Source organism: Anomaloglossus baeobatrachus, chromosome 1 (genome assembly GCF_048569485.1).
Source record: "Anomaloglossus baeobatrachus isolate aAnoBae1 chromosome 1, aAnoBae1.hap1, whole genome shotgun sequence".
NCBI classification, from domain to species: Eukaryota; Metazoa; Chordata; class Amphibia; order Anura; family Aromobatidae; genus Anomaloglossus; species Anomaloglossus baeobatrachus.
The window spans coordinates 337,153,582-337,177,296 of record NC_134353.1 but is presented as its reverse complement, the minus strand read 5'-3'; the positions used below and the strand labels follow the sequence as shown (position 1 = coordinate 337,177,296).

The 23,715-nt window shown below is 48.2% G+C and overlaps 1 protein-coding gene across 1 annotated transcript in view; it reads left to right on the top strand.

Moving 5' to 3' along the window:
- LOC142292369 (rod cGMP-specific 3',5'-cyclic phosphodiesterase subunit beta-like) overlaps positions 1-23,715 on the top strand; it is a 113,096-nt gene that overhangs the window by 8,842 nt on the left and 80,539 nt on the right. The window contains exons 2-4 of the mRNA XM_075337696.1: positions 12,520-12,672; positions 22,761-22,850; positions 23,026-23,166. Coding sequence (XP_075193811.1) covers positions 12,520-12,672; positions 22,761-22,850; positions 23,026-23,166 — 384 coding nt within the window. The remainder of the gene's footprint in view (positions 1-12,519; positions 12,673-22,760; positions 22,851-23,025; positions 23,167-23,715) is intronic.

Below are 23,715 nucleotides of genomic sequence, written 5' to 3'. Positions count from 1 at the left end.
ACAGTTTTGTGGTAAAAAAATTTTTTTTTCTTTTCACGGCTCAACGTTATAAACTTCTGTGAAGCCCCCAGGTGTTCAAAGTGCTCACTAAACATCTAGAAAAAATATTTGAGGGCTCTAGTTTCTAAAATGGGGTCACTTGTGGGGGAGCTCCATTGTTTAGGCACCTCAGGGGGTCTTCAAACCTGACATGGCGTCCGCTAATGAGTGCAGCTAATTTTGCGTTCAAAAATTCAAATGGCGCTCCTTCTCTTTCGAGATCTGCCGTGTGCCCAAACATTTGATTTCCACCACATATAAGGTATCTGCATACTCAGGAGAAAATGGACAATACATTTTATGTTGCATTTTTTCCCGATACCCTTGTGAAAAAAAGCTACCTAGTTAAAGCAACAGTTTTGTGGTAAAAAAATTTTTGTTTCTTTTCACGGCTCAACGTTATAAACTTCTGTGAAGCCCCCAGGTGTTCAAAGTGCTCACCAAACATCTAGAAAAATTATTTTAGGGCTCTAGTTTCCAAAATGGGGTCACTTGTGGGGGAGCTCCATTGTTTAGGTACCTCAGGGGGTCTTCAAACCCAACATGGCGTCCGCTAATGAGTGCAGCTAATTTTGCATTCAAAAATTCAAATGGCGCTCCTTGCCTTTCGACCTCTGCCGTGCACCCAAACAATTGATTTTTACCCCATATGGGGTATCAGCGTACTCAGGAGAAAATGCACAATAAATTGTAGGGTGCACTTTCTCTTTTCTCCATTGTAAAAATGAAAATTTTATGGCTAAAGTAACATTTTTGTGTTAAAAAGTAAAATTTTCATTTTTTCCTTCCACATTACTTTGGTTCCTGTGAAGCACCTAAAGGGTTAATAAACTTCTTGGATGTGGTTTTGAGCAGTGTGAGGGGTGCAGTTTTTAGAATGGGGTCACTTTTGGGTATTTTCTGTCACCTCGGCCTCTCAAAGTCACTTCAAGTGTGATGTGGTCCCTAAAAAAATTATTTTGTAAATTTTGTTGGAAAAATTAGAAATTGCTGATGAACTTTGACCCCTTCTAACTTCCTAACGTAAAAAAAATGTCTTTCGAAAATTGCGCTGATGTAAAGTAGACAAGTGGGAAATGTTATTTAGTAACTATTTTGTGTGACATATCTCTCAGATTTATGGGCATAAATTTTCAAAGTTTGAAAATTGCGAAATTTTCAAGATTTTCGCACAATTTCCTAAATTTTCACAAATAAACGCAAAAAGTATCGGCCTAAATTTACAACTGACATGAAGTACAATATGTCACGAAAAACAATGTCAGAATCGCCAGGATCCGTTGAAGCGTTCCAGAGTTATAACCTGTCAAAGTGACACTGGTCAGAATTGCAAAAAATGGCCCGGTCATTAGGGTGTTTTAGTGGCCGGGGGTGAAAGGGTTAAAGAGCTGGAAAGAAGATACCAGGGAAGATGGAGCATTACAATGATGGCAGACTACTGTTGGACGCTTCAGAGAGACATTATAGATGCTACTCACAAGCGTAAATGTACCAAAAGAAGCCTCACAGTGAAGAAGAATCGATTTTAGTGTGTGTTAGTGAACTCATTGCAGTTAAAAAAATGATTTTCATGAAACATTTGTAATAAAAAATTAATTTTATGAGTCTATTTTCATTTATTTTGAGGTATTGTCTTATTTAACGTAGTTACTTAAATTGTCAGAAAACGTGATGTCATATGACAAAATGGAGGTCATGTTCAGATTCAGCGCACTCAAAAACAAAGATTACGTGGAATAACCATAACAACTCTCGAAAAAAATGTTTTTGCAGACCTGTGTTATTAGTCCATTGGGTTTAATCATTTGTATTATAGCACCTTTACCCCTTTGTGGTTTAAAAAATTGGGATTTTATAAATAATGTAATAATTTGAATTTAAAGGTTATAGATTTTGTTCACCTGTAAAATTTGTTCTCTCCTATAGACAGGTCATTAATTGTTGGGCTTACCTAATAATAAAAGTATTAATAGTAGAAAAACAGTAGAATAAAATACATTCATCAGCATTGAAATTGGAGTACCAAGCAGGAAAAGTCATACAATTATGGAAGTCATCGGATCATTAGTCATGTTAATTACATTCAAAGGAGAAACCCCAGGGCCTTCTTCACATTGATTTTATTTAGCTTTACTTTGACTATATCTACTTTTAGCCAGCGGAGTGTATTAGATGACACATTAAGAGCATTGGGATCAGATGCACAGCTTCTCTCTCCTCTTTAGTACCGCATACAGTACAGACCAAAAGTTTGGACACACCTTCTGATTCAAAGAGTTTTCTTTATTTTCATGACTGAAAATTGAAGATTCACATTGAAGGCATCAAAACTATGAATTAACACATGTGGAATCAAATACTTAACAAAAAATTGTGAAACAACTGAAAATATGTCTTATATTCTAGGTTCCTTAAAGTAGCCACCTTTTGCTTTGATTACTGCTTTGCACACTCTTGGCATTCTCTTGATGAGCTTCAAGAGGTAGTCACCGGAAATGGTTTTCACTTCAAAGGTGTGCCCTGTCAGGTTTAATAAGTGGGATTTCTTGCCTTATAAATGGGTTGGGACCATCAGTTGTGTTGTGCAGAAGTCTGGTGGATACACAGCTGATAGTCCTACTGAATAGACTGTTAGAATTTGTATTATGGCAAGCAAAAAGCGAGTGTCCATCATTACTTTATGAAATGAAGGTCAGTCAGTCCGAAAAATTGGGAAAACTTTGAAAGTGTCCCCAAGTGCAGTGGCAAAAACCATCAAACACTACAAAGAAACTGGCTCACATGAAGACCGCCCCAGGAAAGAGTCACCTCTGCTGCAGAGGATAAGTTTATCCGAGTCACCAGCCTTAGAAATCGCAGGTTAACAGCAGCTCAGATTAGAGACCAGGTCAATGCCGCACAGAGTTCTAGCACCAGACACATCTCTAGAACAACTGTTAAGAGGAGACTTTGTGCAGCAGGCCTTCATGGTAAAATAGCTGCTAGGAAACCACTGCTAAGGACAGGCAACAAGCAGAAGATACTTGTTTGGGCTAAAGAACACAAGGAATGGACATTAGACCAGTGGAAATCTGGGCTTTGGTCTGATGAGTCCAACTTTGAGATCTTTGGATCCAACCACCGTGTCTTTGTGCGACACAGAAAAGGTGAACGGATGGACTCTACATGCCTGGTTCCCACCGTGAAGCATGGAGGAGGAAGTGTGATGGTGTGGGGGTTCTTTGCTGGTGACACTGTTGGGGATTTATTCAAAATTGAAGGCATGCTGAACCAGCATGGCTACCACAGCATCTTGCAGCAGCATGCTATTCCATCCGGTTTGCGTTTAGTTGGACCATCATTTATTTTTCAACAGGACAATGACCCCAAACACACCTCCAGGCTGTGTAAGGGCTATTTGACTAAGAAGAAGTGTGATGGGATGCTATGCCAGATGACCAGTCTCCACAGTGACCAGACCTGAACCCAATTGAGATGGTTTGGGGTGAGCTGGACCGCAGAGTGAAAGCAAAAGGACCAACAAGTGCTAAGCATCTCTGGGAACTCCTTCAAGACTGTTGGAAGACGATTTCCGGTGACTACCTCTTGAAACTCATCAAGAGAATGCCAAGAGTGTGCAAAGCAGTAATCAAAGCAAAATGTGGCTACTTTGAATAACCTAGAATATAAGACATATTTTCAGTTATTTCACACTTTTTTGCTAAGTATTTCATTCCACATGTGTTAATTCATAGTTCTGATGTCTTCAATGTGAATCTACAATTTTCAGAGTCATGAAAATAAAGAAAACTCTTTGAATGAGAAGGTGTGTCCAAACTTTTGGTCTATACTGTATACAGAGCTGAGGAATTTAGTAATTTTGGCTTCTCTTGATCCTCAGTAATCAGCTTTTATTATTATTACTTAGAGGACCCACCTGTGCAGAACCCTGTTGTATTTATATATTTAAAAAAAAAACAAATGTAGGGATTTCTCTTGCTTTATTTTGGCTACATCCCATTCATTTTCTACTAGCAAGTTTTATTTTTTTTTACAGAATCTATTCAGCTCTTTGTAGTTTGTAAATGCTAGAGCTGATGTACAAGATTTTATTCTAAATGCACTTTTTTGTCAATAATAGCATATCTAAGTGCAGGTGTAAGCCATGTTGTCATTTATCAGGGCAGACACAGATGGAAGCGGGATCCTGTGCAAGAACAGCATATGGGTCCACTCAGAGGCGGACTGGTCATTGATGCAGGGGGGTAATTGCCCCCTGGGCCGGTCTATGAGCAGTAGTTTCGGGCTGCCTGGCCATCTGTCTCATTAGTGTGTGTGGCTGCTGTGGCGCCTAAGCTCCCAGTCTGCAGTGACAGGAGGCCGGTGGCTGCACACACAGTTCTACGGAAGCTGCATTCAGCTACTCACCTGGAGCCAGACTTGGCAGCAGGGCTGGAGCTTCATTTCAAATGAGCTGATTCCTGACTTCCTGTTTCTGTTCCCCGCTGAGGCCGGCTCCACTGCATGTACAGACACTTTTTTGAAGGTAAATATACATACATGGTTCTGTGTTTGTGCTTTGTTGATGTGGCCTGGCTGTGTGTGTGTGTGTATGTATATGAGGCCTGGCTGTGTGTGTGTGTGTATATGAGGCCTGGCTATGATAGGAGGCCTGGCTATGATAGGAGGCCTGGCTGTGTGTGTGTATAGGAGGCCTGGCTGCCTGGCTGTGTGTGTGTGTATGTGTAGGGGGCCTGGCTGTGTGTGAGGCCTGGCTGTGTGTGTGTGTATAGGAGGCCTGACTGTGTGTGTGTGTGTGTGTGTGTATAGGAGGCCTGGCTGTGTGTGTGTGTATATAAGTAAAAAACATTTGCCCATGTGAGTTGCAATGTTTCGGTTCCATGACAGTTAAATGTTCTCAGTCTCTGTATTAGGCCTCGCTCACATTGCTCACGGCACAATGTTAGTCAATGAGCCAGGGTAGATCTGTGAGCGCTCCACAAATCGAATCACACACACCCATACAAATCTTATGGATGCATGTGAAACATCGGACTGCTCTCGGATGACATCCAAGTGCAGTGTAATGTGTGCAGAGATGGAGAAGATGGAGAAATTAATCTCTCCATCTTCTCCGCTCCTGTGATCCGTTTCCAGCATGTCAGAGACTCAGATCACAGTAAATGATGCCCTGCTCACGCTCGCAGCAGAGCCTGAGCCTAGTGTCATTAGCATATTGTATCCAATGCTTTCCACTAGTGTGACCCCGGCCTTATTCTGTATATTCCCACCACAGAGTATCACTTCTCTTATTCTGTATACTGGGTGTAATCCTTAGTACCTGTATTATTCTGTATATATATGTCGCGGGCGGGGAAGGACGCCGCTGCGCTCGCTAACGCTCGGGTCCGGCGCTGCTGCGATGGCTGCTCGGTGGCTTGAGCGGTGGGCCGGATCCGGGGACTCGAGCAGTGCTCCTCGCCCGTGAGTGAAAGGGGGTAGTTTGGTTTGGGGATTTGGTCCGTGACGCCACCCACGGGTTGTGGTGAGGTTGGGCACCACCACTGCTGGTGACGGGGATCCCGGGAGCGATGGTGGGGAGCAGCTGGGATGTTGTTTTCCCCCTCTGTGAGTATTGGTTGGTGGTCCCGGGGCCCGGTGAGATGACAGGGAGGCAGGGTTGGATAGGTGCAGGGTCGCTTGGACTGCGCAGCGCGGTGCCAGACGGCCCGGTAGTACTTACTCAGCCATAAAGGTACGCAAAGTCTCTGGTAAACGAAACGGCTGGATGGACGGGTCCCGCAGCCGGCTGCTGTGGCTTCTCCTGGACGGTTGGTGGTGGCTGCCTTTCCCTGCACCTTTGTGTATGTTCGGTCCTGATGGATTCCCACCGGTAACCCGCTCCCCAGCGTGTGTATGTGCCGGAGGAGCCCTTTTGCCCGCAGGCTCTGGCCCTTGGAACTCTAGCTGTGGCGGTAGCTGTATTTCCTTTTGCTGGTCGGACGGTTGACTTCAATCGGGTCTTAGCTATTAGGAAACCCCTGGGGTTTTGGTCACTGACGGATTTGATCTCTAATGGCGACTCCAAGCCTGGTCGGGGTCCGTAGGCCCTGCCTGTGTGTGCTGGCTTCACTTCGCTCCCCGGTTCGGTACCGGCGGGCCACCGCCCGTCCCTGGTCCTACGGTTCCGCGTTGATCTGCCTCTCCTGCAGATGGCCACCACCATCTGCCAACCTTGCTCTTGGTGCCCGGGCCACACACCCGGACACGGTCAGTTTGCACCTCCACTTCTCCTTCACTCCTCTCTCCTTCACTTCCCTAACTGTTCCCCTCTGACTTCCTTCTCCCGCCTCCAGGACTGTGAACTCCTCAGTGGGTGGGGCCAACCACCTGGCTCCACCCCACCTGGTGTGGACATCAGCCCCTGGAGGGAGGCAACAAGGCTTTTGTGTCTGGCTGATGTGCCTGTCTCAGGGTGGGGGTGCGTGTTGTAGTACCTGTGACGACCTGGCTAGTCCAGGGCGCCACATATACACTGCACAGTACCACTTCTCGTGCCCTGTATACTGGGTGTAATTCTCAGTATCTGTATTATTCTGTATATAGATACACTGCACAGTACCACTTCTCTTGTCCTGTATAGTGGGTGTAATTCACAGTATCTGTATTATTCTGTGTATATATACATTGCATAGTACCACTTCTCTTGTCCTGTATACTGGGTGTTTCTGACCTGAAAGTCTCTTTTACAATGTAAGTCTATGGAACCTTGTTTGGATGTTCCATAGACTTGCATTGTAAAAGGCTCTTCTAGGTCACGGAGAGTGCAGCATGACTCAAAGAGTCTGCAGAGCGGTGATGTCACTGAGAAGAGGAGCAGAGTGGTGGAGCACACAGGGAAAGGTTGTGGCAGATGAGTATATTCAACACACTTACAGTACACTACAGTAACATTTACACACAGAGAGAGAAAACAGTTCATATGAGACTTCTTTAGATGGACTGTTTTGTCTGTTTTATAATGGAAGCGAGTATATATGAATCAACTCTGTGGACAAAATGCAATTTCCAGGCCTCATTTTTTCCAACATTGTTTTCCGAGCTCTAGACAGATTTCTGCAATCCCTATGTGACAGCAGACTGATGAATGGTGATAGAGCGCAGTGCACACTGTCAGGATTCACCTGTATTCCCAGTGTAGTGATCGGATTTATGCATTTTTCACAGTTATGGTCATGTGCTGATTAGAGTCCTGGACACCTCTCTCAGTAGGACACTGATAGTGATAGACGTGGATGAGAATTTAGTCGGCATTTCACTACAACAATATCATCATTACTTCGGCTTTATCTTTTTAAAGCCTTGTTACCTCTACTCCTTATGTTAAGCAGCCGGAGGTAAATACAATAAGGATGGGTCGATGCTCATGAGCCACTGCTGTGTGCTTGCCCCGCAGGCCAAAATTTGCCAGTCAGCCCCATCCACTACAGTCCGATAGCTCATCATAACGCACAATCTCACCTGCTTTGGAGGTAGAAATAAGCTCTTTACTGCTTGGGCTCTTGTGCAGCTGCACAGATTGCACCAATGGTATGTTAGCCACTGTCATTTATACTTATTACCTATAGGAATACATTATACAATCTGATTGACCAATTTAGACTTAATGGGGATGTACACTACGTGGATAACAACTTCTCAATCACTGTTTTCCCCAAGTATATAATTACACCTATTTTCACCTCCACTGCTGGCGCCGTTCCATTGATGTTAGCAGTGGCTCTCCAGGGGTTCAGCGCCCACTTTGCTCTCACTGGTTTTGGATAATTCAAACACCAGGAAGAATTGAGAGAGGAACTGCAGCTCTGACTTCCTCTAGATGCCAATTACATCCAAAGGAGTGAAGTGGAATATGATAGGTCATAGGAATTGTGTTACTTAACAATGTCACGCAAGCCCCAGAAGAGCCAACGTCGACACTGTGGAAAGACGCCAGCACCAGAGGTGAGTATAGGTGTTATTATTTTACTTGTGGGAAACATAATGACTGGGAAGGGGTTGTCCAAGTAGTGGACAACCCCTTTAAAACACTCCTTTTTACACCTGTAGCTGGATGTCTGGCTACCATCGTCATACAATTCATTCTGGTGATTTAGAAAGTGATGTTCTATTTTTTTTGTAGTACTTAACTGATTCATGTAACCAGTGGTATAGCCAATTCTCCCTTGTCCCAGGAGCTGTTTTTCAACATGACAGTGCCAGGCCACATGGTGCTCATGCTTTTGTGAGTAGCCGGCATGGCCTAAACACACTACTTAGGCCTACAGTGTTTCCGGACTTATTTCCCATTGAGCACATCTGGGGTACACACTGGTCAGAAATGACTAAGGGAGCTGCAAGCAGTGATTCTTGATGATTTGCGTGGCCAAGTGCAGAGTGGTAGAACATTTCCCAGACAACCATTAAAGGGAACCTGACAGGTCCAATATGCACCCACAACTGCGACAAGGTCTGGGTGCATATTGCTAATCCCTGCCTAACCGTCCCTGTATACACTTGCATAGATAAAGAGATCTTTAGAAAAAATATTTCTAACTATCTTTTATTGTATGCTAATGAGCCAGGGGACTAGTCCCCTGGGCATTAGTTCCCCTTGTTAGTCGGCCCCATTAGCATGTTAGTACATCCCTGTGGGCGTACTAACATGCTAATGAATGTGCAGCATCAGTGGATGATCTGACTCACCTCATCGCTACCCGACACTGGATTTTGGCTCAGTGCGCATGACCCCGGAGTTTCAGTCATGCGCACTACTTCAGTTTGAAGCCAGGACGCATATGTCACACTCCCCGGGTCCTCGGCTCCCCTCCCCGGGTCCTCTGCTCCGCTCCCCGGGTCCTCAGCCCCGCTCCCCGGCTCACCTGCCACGCTCCCCGCTCTCCAGCCTCCGGTGCCCGTCCTTCCCAGGCCCCCTGGTCTCCGATCCCGGCGCCCGACGGCTTCCCAGGCCCTGGCCGGCTCCCCTGCGTCCTCCTCTCAGCTTCCTTCCCTGGCTTCTGGCACCCGGGCCGCGCGCATGCGCATTAGGGCGCGCGCGCGGTCACTGACCCTTTCTTAAAGGGCCAGCGTCCATTAACAGGAAATGAGGCTAAACAGGTACAGGGTATAAAGGGGTTTATTGTCCAAGGGGGCGGGGCCTGATCTTCGTGTTTCCTAAGCTAGGAGTCAGGTCTCCTGGTGTCGCTGTGTATATACTCACCTATCTCTCTTGTAGAGCCGTGCCTGCCTCGCCATCCGGTCCTGCCGTATCCTGAACCCCGAACGCTGTCCATCTGCCATCCTGACAGTCCGCACCATCTCGGATCCCTGCGGTGACCCGTCATCTCGCTCCAAAGGTTCCGGACCCCGCGTGACATCACCTCGGCTTCCGAACCTGAGCTGCGTCACCCGGACTACCACCAGTGACTCCGTGGTCCCAGGGACTTCTCCGTTATACTCGTGTGCACGGACTGTTCTGCTGCCTATAGTGCTCCAGCTACCGGACCCCTTACCACCATCAAGGAGTTCGGCCCAGTGGATCCACCTCCTGGGTCTGCCCGTCCACCTGGCCCTGACAGCATACACCCGGCTTGATAGTGCGGATAACCAAAACTCACTCCTGGGTCATGACAGATTCCCTTTAATAACCTCATTGATAGCAGCCCAGATTTGTAACTGTCTGCATATACACTCAATAATAAATAGAAATGTTTTAAAAATTTTGCTTCCATTTTTTTATCATTTGCATACCATTAATATGTCTGCTGATCCTATAATTTTCATAATTACACAACTTCCTTCTTGGTGTTGCAATTTCAGTGTTCGAGAGTAAGGGGCACTTTGCACACTACGACATCGCAGGTGCGATGTCGGTGGGGTCAAATGGAAAGTGACGCACATCCGGCCTCGCAGGCGATATCGTAGTGTGTAAAGCCTTTTTGATACGATTAACGAGTGCAAAAGCGTCGTAATCGTATCATCGGTGTAGCGTCGGTCATTTCCATGATTTGGAAATGACCGATGTTACGATGTTGTTCCTCGTTCCTGCGGCAGCACACATCGCTGTGTGTGAAGCCGCAGGAGCGATGAACATCTCCTACCTGCATCCTGCTGCTCACGCCAGCTATGCGGAAGGAAGGAGGTGGGCGGGATGTTTACGTCCCGCTCATCTCTGCCCCTCCGCTTCTATTGGCCGTGTGACGTCGCTATGACGCCACACGACCCGCCCCCTTAATAAGGAGGTGGGTCGCTGGCCAGAGCGACGTCGCAGGGCAGGTGAGTGCATGTGAAGCTGGCGTAGCGATAATGTTCGCTACGCCAGCTATCACCATGATATCGCAGCTGCGACGGGGGCGGGGACTATCGCGCATGGCATCGCAGCATCGGCGATGTCGTTGTGTGCAAAGGGCCCCTAACGTAAAGGAGAAATTTGTTTCAATTGATCTCACATAATGCAATGAAATGCCTTACTATCTCAAAGATTGTTTTCTCTAGATTGGCCCTTTGGTTCCTTCATCCCAATATTCCTTAGTCATCCTAATAGGATGAATATTAGGTGAGGGGCAGCTGTAGTGAAAAGAATCAAAGTAATGCCGTCATTCTTGCCATCAGCATCTCTTACCCTATACTGTCAAGTATGGAGAGAGGAGCATATCACATATTTTAACCACTCCAGGGTCAACCCTCAAGCTATTAAAAGAAGTAACATAAGACAGAACATCTACACACAAAAGTCATTTTCACATTGCTGTGCATTATGTCTATTTAATAGATTTTGTGGCGCTTTTTTAATTTCCAAGTGAAAACCACCTGAAAAAAACACCGTGTGCCCATTCTCCTAAACAGGAGAGTAAGGTTTCTTTCCATTAGACCTTTCCTTTATTTAGGATTGGTTAAAAGAAATAACATTAAAAACTGCACCAAATTGTACTATGAAAGACTTAAAAATAACACATATTTGTTGCATATATTTACAAGCCACTAGTTCGGAAGATATATATTAATTAATGTTACTGTTTGTGAATTTTAGCAGAAGAAATGTCCCAAAGTTTTCTTTGTATACTACCTTAGCTTTCTGCATCATATTATGTTAGGCTAGTGGGTGTAGACCCACTGTGCCACTGACCAGGTTTACACCCTCTGGGCATTACTAGGTTTTTACCAAGTTTTCGCCAGAGCCACTGATGGTGAGGATAGCCTGAGCTGTCAGTAGACACCAGGTATCACTCTAGGGCAGCCACCAGTACAACAGCAGCTGAGCCAAAGGGACACATGTATAGAGGGTAGGCAGTAGAGAGTGGGTGGTGGAGTCTAACAGGATGGAGTATGTTCAAGGGAAAAGCTGGACGGGCAGGTGCTGGAGACAGGCAGATCGGATTTGGGTACATGGACAGGCAGGACTGCTTCAGGAACTGTAGACAGGCAGGACAGGTACAGCAGACAGACTAGGTTTATGAACACAGAGGAAGGACGGGTTCAGGAACTAAGACAACAGGTAGACAGCAGACTGGAGTACTGATAGGATCAGACTAACCAGGGACCTAATTGCTCAAGTACCTCCCTACAATAGAAGGTACCTTAAATACCGAGTGCCTTCTAGCCAAAGGCTGGTGAACACTTTCTGATTGTGTGCTGTCTCTATAAGAGGCAAGGATCATGTGCACCCGAGCCCTAAGGACATTGCTAGGAGACCTGCGCAACATGCACAAGTCCTGGAATGTGAGGACCACAGAAGCAGCAGGGGAGCTAGCAGGCTGGGCACAGTGGGGAGTATGTCCGCTTCCCTACCGAGGGGATGAGGCGGAAGGGTTCAGGGATGCCACACTTTACATAATACCAGTTTAAAGTGAAGTGATGGAATGAACCAGTACAACGGGTGAGCCTGATTGACTTGTACTATGAAGCCGCTCTCCCTTATATACACCTCTGACATCTACTACATTTTCTATAATTGAAGATAAAGCTGTGGAAAATAAAGTGCAATAGGGTCTTACCCTTAAAGGTACAGGGCAGGGGAGGGGGGGAGCAATATTACTCACCAACTGTAGTTGTGACAGTCACAACTACTATAATTGCATGTAGAAATGGACCACGGCAGCGGCAACCCAAGCGGCAGATAACAGAGAGAGGTAGAAGACGGGTTTCTAAATGCCGCGCCAATGATCATAAGTCTGAAGATCAGATTAATGTAGCTTTATTGTTGCATAGGTCTACGCGTTTCAGGAGCTCTGCCCCCTTCCTCAGGACCATAAAAAATAAGACAACATCAAATATTTGATTTAATTAATTGAATTAATCTGATCTTCAGACTTGTGATCATTGGCGTGGCATTTAGAAACCCGTCTTCTACCTCTCTACATTTTCTATAATGTCTTACTTTACCTGCTCTTTATTACCAAACCTGTAGTGTGTAGGTGGTACAGCTTTACTTATTAATTCTGTAAATCTTTCATTTCTACTTAGAGTACATTGTACAGCAAATTTGCAGATGAGCTTACAGAATACGCAACAAAGAACATACTTGCTACACCGATCATGAATGGAAAAGATGTAGTGGCAGTTATCATGGCAGTCAACAAAACTGATGGTGCATTCTTTACTAAAAATGACGAAGATGTAAGTATATTTTCATTTAAATGTATTTTACTTTTTGTCTCTCACTCAAGAAGTATGACGCTTGTGTGGCGCCCTGGACAAGCCAGGGGCCACAGAGAACAACACCAACACACCCCACACTCCCGGTCAGGCACACCTAAGTCAGACACAAAACCCTTGTTGCCTTCCTCCAGGGGCTAATGTTCACACCAGGGGGTGGGCCAGGCGGTTGGCCCCGCCCACTGAGGAGTTCACAGTCCTGGAGGCGGGAAAAGCAGGCAGTTGAGTTCAGATCAGTTTGAGAGGTGAAAGTGGAAGGAGGAAAGTGGTAGTAGAGCAGACTGAAGTTGGTCTGGGTGTGTGGCCCGGACGGATCAGCAAGGTTGGTAGACGGTAGTGACCGTCTGCAGGAGTGGCCTTTCGGAGTTTACCGTAAGGACCGTGGACGGGCGGTGGCCCGGCGGTACCGGACCGGTACATGAAGAGAAGTCAGCACCATCTGGCAGGGGCTTACGGACCCCGGCAAGGCTAGGAGTCGCCGTAAAGTTGCCAAATCCGTTAGCGAAGGGAACCTCCTGAGTTTCCCAGCAGCCAAGTCCCGAAAGAAGGCAACCGTCCAACCAAGAGAGGGAGACACCGCCACTGCCAAGGCAACCGTTTCTCAGGGCCAGAGCCTGCGGGCAAAAGGGGCTCCTCCAGCCCATATCCAAGCTGGGGAGTGGGTTACCGGTGGGAACCCATCGGAACCATCTACCATACATAGGTGCAGGGAAAGGCAGTCACCATCAACCTGCTGGGAGAAACAACACCGCAGCCGTCTGTGGGACCCGTCCATCCAGTCGTGTGTTTAACCGAGAACTGTGTCCTCATCATTGGCTGAGTGAGTACCACCGTGCTGTGCGGCACAGCACTGCCCCCGCGACCCTGCACCTCGCCAGGCCCCGTAACCCGCCTGCCAGCCATCCCTACCCCCATCACCGGGCCCCGGGACAACCAACCCCCTACCCACGGAGGGGAGAACTAACATCAAAGCTGCTCCCTGTCACCGCTCCCGGGATCCCCGTCCAGAGCAGCGGTGGTGTCACAACTTCACCACAACCGTGGGTGGCGTCACGGACAATAAATCCCCACAATCAATCCCCTTTTCACTCACGGGCGAGGAACGCCGCTCGAGTCCCCGGGATCCGGCCCACCGCTCGAGCCACCACCGAGCAGCAGCAGCCACAGCAGCAGCGGCCGGACCCGAGCAGTGGGAGAGCGCAGCATCCCCTCCTCCGCCCGCGACACTTGCTAAGTGTATAATATGTCATGTTCAAAGCTCTAACTATCATAGAGTCTGGCTATTCTAGTACTGTGTAGCCTGTGGAATCATTTACAGGGTAACAGTAAGGGGTACTTTGCACGCTGCAATATCGCTACTGCGATATCGTCGGGGTCAAATCGAAAGTGATGCACATCCATCGGTGATCTGTGTAGCGTCGGTCATTTTCATAATGTCGCACCAATAAGAGATACGATGTTGTTCCTCGTTCCTGCGGCAGCACACATCGCTGTGTGTGAAGCCGCAGGAGCGAGGAACATCTCCTTACCTGCCTCCACCGGCTATGCAAAAGGACGGAGGTGGGTGGGATGTTTACGTCCCACTCATCCACGCCCCTTCGCTTCTATTGGCCTCCTGCCGTGTGATGTCATTGTGACGCCGCACGACCCGCCCCCTTAGGAAGGAGGCGGGTCGCCGGCCAGAGCGACGTTGCAATGCAGGTAAGTGCGTGTCAAGCTGCCGTAGCGATAATGTTCACTACGGCAGCTATCACAAGATATCGTATGTGCAACAGGGGCGGGTACTATCGCACTCGGCATCGCTAGCCGATGCTAGCGATGTCACAACGTGCAAAGTACCCCTTACTCCGTTCAACCTTCTCACAGTTTTCCAACTAGAAGTGACTAGTTATACTAGTTCTAATAACTTGATTGGTAAAAATGTAATCCCTTCATCTCCGGCCATTTTCCGTTTTTGAGCTTTCCTTTTTTCCTTCTCTTCTTCCAAGAGCCATAACATTTTTATTTTTCTGTCAACATAACCATATAAAGGCTTGTCTATTGTGGGATGAGTTGTAATTGTCAAAGAAATCATTCATTTTGGTGTATTGAAAAATGGGGAAAAAAATTTACATAATTACAAGTGCGGTGAAATCGTAAAAACTACAATTTGTACTTTATGTTAAATCTGACCCTGCAAAATGATTCTCCAGGTCACTACAAGTTTGTAGATACTAAACATGTATAGTTTTCATATTCATATAAAATTCACAATTTTGTAAAAAATAAAAATAACTTTTGGAACCAATTTCCAACAATTGTAACATTTTTATTTTATGGGCTCTGTGGTTAAGTTATTTTTTTTGCGCTCTAAGCTGACGTTTTTCTACATTGTACCCATTTTGGATACAATGGAGAATATAAGTATTTGATACACTGACAATTATACAAGTTGTCCCACCTACAAAGAATGTACAGGTCTGTAATGTTTATCATAGGTACCTTCAACTGTGACAGACAGAATAAAAAAAATCCAGGAAATCACATTGTATGATTTTTTTAATAATTAATTTGCATTTTATTGCAAGAAATAAGTATTTGATACAATAGAAAAACAGAACTTAATATTTGGTACAGAAAACTTTGTTTGCAATTACAGAGGTCAGACATTTCCTGTAGTTCTAGACCAAGTTTGTACACAGGGTTTTGTCCCACTCCTCCATACAGATTCTCCAGATATTTCAGATTTTGGGGCTGTCACTGGGCAATATTGACTTTCAGCTATCTCCAAGGATTCTCTATTGGGTTCAGGTATAGAAACTGGCTAGGCCACTCCAGGTCCTTGAAATGCTTCTTACGGAGCCACTCCTTACTTGCCTTGGCTGTGTCACTGTCATGCTGTAAGACCCATCCATGACCCATCTTTAATATGCTTACTGAGGGAAGGAAGCTGTTGGCCAAAATGTCCATCCTCCCTTTGATATGGTGCAGTCGACTTGTCCCCTTTGCAGAAAAGCACCCCCAAAGTATGATGTTTCCACTCTCCTGCTTCACGGTTGGGCCGGTGTTCCTTGGGTTGTACTCATCCTTCTTTTTCCTCCAAACACGGTGATAGAGTTGATACTAAAAAGTTCTATTTTGGTCTCATCTAACCCCATGACCTTCTCCAATGTGCTGTGCAGCTCTGATCAGCAGAAAAGAACAAGCGATCAGACTTCTGATCCATAAAGTCACCTAGGGGAACTAGTAAAATAAATAAAAAGTAAGTTTTTAAAAATAGGAAAAAATAAAAACCTAAACGTTCAAATCACCCTCCATTCGCTCCATTGAAAATAAAACAGTTTAAAAAAATAAAAAAAATATAGACATACTTGGTATTGACGCGTTCAGAAATGCCCAATCTATCAAAATATAAAATCAATTAATCTGATTAGTACACTGCGTGGCAAGAAAAAAAATTCAAAACGCCAAAATTACGTTTTTGGTCACCGCAATTTTTTTCTTTTTAAAATGCAATAATAGGCGATCAAAACATAGCATCCAAACAAAAATAGTATAATATCTATATATATAATTGCCTTATTCTGTCTGTCTGTCTATCTCTCTGTCTGTCTTGCTCCAAAATTGTGTCCTTACGGTGACAACCGTCTGATTGGCCGCTGGTTCGGCCTGGCCCCGCCCCCCCACGGATTGGTCGCTCGCCTCGGCCTGGCCCCGCCCACCCGTACGGATTGGCCGCTCGCCCCGGCCCTCCGCACGCATTGCCAGACATAACCTTGCGCTGCTGGGATCGTGACGGAGCCGGTGAACGCTGGTAACCATTATTCACATCGGGTAACTAAGGTCCCTTAGTTACCCGATCTGTATCATAGTTACCAGTGTACACCGGCTCCCCAGCGGCCTTGCCCCGCCCCCCCCCACGGATTGGTCGCTCGCCTCGGCCTGGCCCCGCCCTCCGCATGGATTGGCCGCTCGCCCCGGTCCTCCGCACGCATCGCCAGACATAACCTTGCGGTGCTGGGATCATGACGGAGCCGGTGAACGCTGGTAACCATTATACACATCGGGTAACTAAGGTCCCTTAGTTACCCGATGTGTATCATAGTTACCAGCATACACCGGCTCCATCACGATCCCAGCAGCGCCAGACATAACCTTGCGCTGCTGGGATCGTGACGGAGCCGGTGAACGCTGGTAACCATTATACACATCGGGTAACTAAGGTCCCTTAGTTACCCGATGTGTATCATAGTTACCAGTGTACACCGGCTCCCCAGTGGCCTTGCCCCCCCCCACGGATTGGTCGCTTGCCTCGGCCTGGCCCCGCCCTCCGCATGGATTGGCCGCTCGCCCCGGCCCTCCGCACGCATCGCCAGACATAACCTTGTGCTGCTGGGATCGTGACGGAGCCGGTGAACGCTGGTAACCATTATACACATCGGGTAACTAAGGTCCCTTAGTTACCCGATGTGTATCATTGTTACCAGCATACACCGGCTCCGTCACGATCCCAGCAGCGCCAGACATAACCTTGCGCTGCTGGGATCGTGACGGAGCCGGTGAACGCTGGTAACCATTATACACATCGGGTAACTAAGGTCCCTTAGTTACCCGATGTGTATCATAGTTACCAGCGTTCACCGGCTCCCGGTACACATGTGCAGGGAGCCGGCATTATACTCCTCTCCCCCCAGGACTACTCCTCCTATTATAGTCCTCTTATTACACTCCTCTCTGAGTATAATAGGAGAACTATTATAGCATGGGGGATGTAGCACGATGGGGGGTGTGCAGCATGGAGGATGTAGCACGATGGGGAGTGCGCAGCATGGGGGATGGAGCACGATGGGGAGTGTGCAGCATGGGGGATGGAGCACGATGGGGGGTGCGCAGCATGGAGGATGTAGCACGATGGGGAGTGCGCAGCATGGGGGATGGAGCACGATGGGGAGTGTGCAGCATGGGGGATGGAGCACGATGGGGGGTGCGCAGCATGGGGGATGGAGCACGATGGGGGGTGCACAGCATGGGTGATGGAGCACGATGGGGGGTGCGCAGCATGGGGGATGTAGCACGATAGGGGGTGCGCAGCATGGGGGATGTAGCACGATGGGGAGTGAGCAGCATGGGGGATGGATCACAATGGGGGGTGCGCAGCATGGGGGATGGAGCAGGATGGGGGGTGCGCAGCATGGGGGATGGAACACGATGGAGGGTGCGCAGCATGGGGGATGGAGCACGATGGGGAGTGCACAGCATGGGGGATGGAGCACGATGGGGAGTGCACAGCATGGGGGATGGAGCACGATGGGGAGTGCGCAGCATGGGGGATGGAGCACGATGGGGGTGCGCAGCATGGGGGATGTAGCACGATGGGGGGTGCGCAGCATGGGGGATGTAGCACGATGGGGAGTGCGCAGCATGGGGGATGGAGCATGATGAGGGGTGCGCAGCATGGGGGATGGAGCACGATGGGGGGTGCGCAGCATGGGGGATGGAGCACGATGGGGAGTGCGCAGCATGGGGGATGGAGCACGATGGGGGGTGCGCAGCATGGGGGATGGAGCACGATGGGGGGTGCGCAGCATGGGGGATGGAGCACGATGGGGGGTGCGCAGCATGGGGGATGGAGCACGATGGGGGGTGCGCAGCATGGGGAATGGAGCACGATGGGGGGTGGACAGCATGGAGTATGGAGCACGATGGGGGGTGCGCAGCATGGGGTATGGAGCACAATGGGGGGTGCGCAGTATGGGGGATGGAGCACGATGGGGGGTGAGCAGCATAGGGGATGGAGCACGATGGGGGGTGCGCAGCATGGGGGATGGAGCATGATGGGGGGTGCGCAGCATGGGGGATGGAGCACGATGGGGGGTGTGCAGCATGGGGGATGGAGCACGATGGGGAGTGCGCAGCATGGAGGATGGAGCACGATGGGGAGTGCACAGCATGGGGGATGGAGCACGATGGGGAGTGCACAGCATGGGGGATGGAGCACGATGGGGGTGCACAGCATGGGGGATGTAGCACGATGGGGGGTGCGCAGCATGGGGGATGTAGCACGATGGGGAGTGCGCAGCATGGGGGATGGAGCATGATGAGGGGTGCGCAGCATGGGGGATGGAGCACGATGGGGGGTGCGCAGCATGTGGGATGGAGGACGATGGGGGGTGCGCAGCATGGGGGATGGAGCACGATGGGGGGTGCACACCTCCCCCCAAAACACACACACACCGCCACACACGCACTGCACAACACACCACACACACACTGTGAACCACAAACACCGCCCTACACAGACACCCAACACACAAACAGCGCGGCACACACAAATATACGCACATGCCGCACAACACACACATTGCACAAAACATACCTCCCACCAAAACACACACACACACCCCACACCCACACAAACTGCGCAACACACACACACAGCGCTCCACAAACAATGCAACACACAACGCAACACACAAACAACACCGCTCTCACCCCCCGCCACACCCAGACAACACCCAGAACATGTACAGCGCCCTACACAAACACTTGGTAACTACACACAACAACATCTATATATATAACAAAAATCATACATTAACTACACAATACGTAAATTCTAGAATGCCCGATGCGTAGAATCGGGACACCTTATAGTATTAATATATTAGTATAAATATCAGCTCAAGATGCAAAAAATAAGCCATCACTGAACCCCTGATCACGAAAAATGAGAACACTACGGGTCTCAGAAAATGGTGCCAAAAGCTCTACTCTTTATTTAGATAAAGTTCTGATGTTTTTTTAACCCCTTAGATAAAAGTAAAGGTATATATGTCTGGTATCTACGAACTCGTACCAATATGAGGCATCATACTGATATATTAGTTTTACCATATAGTGAACACTGTGGATAAAATATCCTCCCAAAAATCGTGCAATTGCATTTTTTTTTGCAATTTCAGGTCATTTGGAATTTGTTTACTGTTTCTCAGTACACTATATGGTAAAACTAATGGTTTCATTCAAAAGTACAACTCGTCCCGCAAAAACATAAGTCCTCATGTGACGTCACAGGTAATTACATCAACCACATACACACGCACCCCCATCCCCTGTGAGGTCACACACATGTCACCCGAAAGGGAGACCTGATATCTCCCTCAGGGCCAGTAGAGCACACCAGGTGGGCGGAGTCAGGCGGAAAGGCACGCCCACTGAGGAGACTACTGTCCTGGGGCAGGAAGTTAAAACAGACAAGTTTTAAGTTGACAGTGAGTGGTAGTAGAGCAGCTGTCAGGGACCCGGGTAGGAGCCTGGGCCCCTTGTAAACGTCAGGCAGGCAGACGGTGGTGGCCGTCTGCAGGAGTACCGGTACAGCAACCGGCGGAACCGTACGGACCGGGCCTGGGTTAGAGCCCGCCGTTCCTGAACCGAGGAGTCAACCGTGTACCGGAGCACTAGAAACCGGGTACTCAGAACCCGTCCTAGCTTAGAAGCCACTGAGTATAGGCAAATTGACTGATTGCTGGCTGGACCTCACGGGTTCATCCACACCCAAAGTCCCGAAAGAAGGCAAAAACCCACCGAGACCGGGTGAGCGCCACCGCCAAGGGCCAAACACCCGAAGGGCCAGCGCCTGCGGGTAACCGAGGGCTCCTCCGGCAGCTCAATGCCGGGGAGCGGGCTACCACTGCTCAGGTAGGGGAGCCGAAACACAACATCCAGAGGTGCACGGGATAGGGGCCACCATGAACCCCACAGGGGACACCTGCAGCCGGCTGCGGGAACCGACCACATCCGAACTTTGGTTTACCAGTGACTCTGAGTGTGAATCAATCGTGAGTACACCAGTGCCATCCGGGCACGACACTGCACCGCGGCACGGCACCCTGCACCCCGACAACAACATCAGCGCTCAGTCCCATCCACTCAACCGGGGGCCCCGGGACATGCTGCCCCTACCCACGTAGGGGCTAACATCCAGGCTGCGGCTGCAACACCGATCCCGGACGAGCCCGCCTTCACTCCAGCCACAGCGGTGGTGCATCCTGTCACCACGACCTGTGGGTGGCGTCACAACCCGTTGAACGACAGCGCGGCCCTCCCCGGCTGTGCGCCTCGTCCCACACCATCACCACCACTACCCCGCTACCTCTCCCCTCTAACAAGGCAACGTGGCCCCCGGTCCGGAGGCGCTCGTGCCACCGACAACCCGAGCACGGACCTCGAGCGGCTCGGCCCGAGCAAGCGGAGGAAGCGGCCGGGCCCCTCTCAGGGCGGTACACTCATATGGCAAGATTGATAGAAAAATTAAAAAAGTTATGGCTCTCAGAGGAAGGGGAGCAAAAAGCGAAAACGAAACACAGAAAATCACCCGGTCGTGAAGGGGTTAAGAAGAGCCCAATGACCATGAAACTTCCCAGCCTGACAATATCAGCGCTTGGCTGTTATAAAAAATGGGGGTGACCCCACATTGTTTTTTGATTTTAATTATTTATTTGTAAAAATCTATTTATAGTAGCTATCTATTAGCAATCTCTCTATGATCTATATCTCTATTGATCAACCATCTAGCCCTCTATCCATCTAGCTTTGCACATCTTTAATACATAAAAATTATTCATTTCAGTGTCATGCACTTTTTTCTAGTACTCGTCATACGGATGTAATGGAAATCATGTTGTGGGCGTGAGAACACGGAAAGAGGGCAGACTAGTCTTGGGAACTATTGCCTCTTCAACTAGTTAAGGCCCTAATTAGCATAGCGAAAGCAGGGCTTATATCACACATTGTCAAGGGGATGTTCGGTGCACGGTGCAAAACAGAGGTATAATGGGGCTGGAAAGTTAGGCCATTATGGTAAGGAGAGGGGAGACTGTTCACCAACTGACATTAACCTATGTCTGCTCCCTGAACTCCCCAATGTCTTCAAGCGGGTCCTTCCCCCCACCATTGTCAGTGCTTAGTCCCTCCACTCTCCCTGGCTAGTGCAAAGGTGAGTGCACTAGCTTTCACCACTATGATAAGAAAACACCGGAGAAGGCAGACAGACAAAAATAATGAACTCTAAGGCGGGCTTTACACATTGCGACATCGCTACCGATATATCGTCGGGATCACGACGTTAGTGACACACATCTGGCGTCGGTTGCGACATCGCAATGTGTAAATCCTAGGTGCGATGATGAACGAGCACAAAAGCGTAAAAAATCGCTGATCTGTGTCACGTCGTTCATTTCCATAATGTCATTACTGCTGCAGATACGATGTTGTTTGTTGCTCCTGCAGCACCACACATCACTGTGTGTGAAACCGCAGGAACGACAAACATCTCCTTACCTGCGTCCACCGACAATGCAGAAGGAAGGAGCTAGGCGGGATGTTATGTCCCGCTCATCTCCGCCCCTCCGCTTCTATTGGCCGGCCGCTTAGTAACGTCGCGGTGACATCACTGTGACGCCGAACGCACCTCCCCCTTGAAGGAGGGATTGTTCGGCGGTCACAGTGACGTCGCTGACCAGGTATGTGCATGTGAAGCTGCCGTAGCGATAATGTTCGCTACGGCAGCAAGCACCAGATATCGCATATACGACGAAGGCGGGTGCTATCGCGCTCAACATCGCTAGCAATTGCTGGAGATGTCGCAGCGTGTAAAGCCCGCCTTAGTCCAAAGCTACAGCCAAGCACCAGAGCTGCAAGTGGCATGATCTCAGCAACCTTCAGAGGCTTCCTCTCTCCACGATGGTCAGTTCAGACACACACACACACACACACACACACACACACACACATACATACACACACACACACACACACACACACACATACACACACACACACATACACACACACACACACATACACACACACACACACACATACACATACACACACACACACACACACACACACACACTCGCAATTTCCAGTAAATTTCGAAAACTTCAACAAAAATGAGATTTACATGGAAAAGATTTGTTGGTTTCTGCTAGCTACATCATTGATTAGAAGTAAAGTGTGTGCACAATTTGCCCCTAGGGACACTGACTTCTTTGTTTATATACTTACAGGTATTTTTGAAATATTTAAATTTTGCTTCATTAAATCTGAAAATTTATCACTTGAGCTATCTACATAATTGTGAAACACGACGAGGACAGGTAAAGTGTCTGTCTGTCTATCTATCTATTCATCCATCCATCTATCCATCCATCTATAAGTCTGTCTACCTGTCTATTCATCTAACCATCCAGTTCTCTAACCCAATATTATTAAGTCTTATTGCACAAATGTGAAGTAATTTCATTATAAGGAACATATTTCTATATTGTCCAGGTCCTGCTGTGGTCAGCGAACAAAGTGTTTGAGGAACTCACAGATATTGAGCGACAATTCCACAAGGCCTTCTATACTGTGAGAGCGTACCTAAACTGTGATAGATATTCAGTTGGCCTTTTGGACATGACAAAAGAAAAGGTATTGTATCAACCACGAAAATGTAGTGTTCATTCCTTTCCAGATTTTAGTATCTCATGTACATGTGATCACAGGATGTCTTTTAAAGGTCACCACTCCTGATGTGTCTATTTTAGTGTATATACGGTGTATAAATATATATATATATCTATATATATATATATATATATATAGCTGTCGCGCTCCGGGGCAGCTGGGCTGCTCGGATCCGGCCGGTCCGTGGCTCAAGGGGCACCGGATCCGGGAGCACCGTCGACCAGTTTTAAATGTAATAATTTAAATAAAATAGAAGTCCGACTACGCCACTCACGGTTTGTGGCCAGGGATGATAGGGCCGCCGCTGCAGGTTCCCACTGGGGATGATGGATGGGGGCAGCGTGGATGGTGGAGCCCTCCGTGAGCAGGGTTTTTCCCCAGGAGTAGGTGAAGGGTTAACGTAGAGGTGCAGCGCAATGAAGCAGTCTAGACAGAGATTGCAGTTTGATGGTTTTTACTCACTGGATTTAAGCCCTGGGGACGTACTGGATCCCAGGTGTGCCCCTGTCCTGA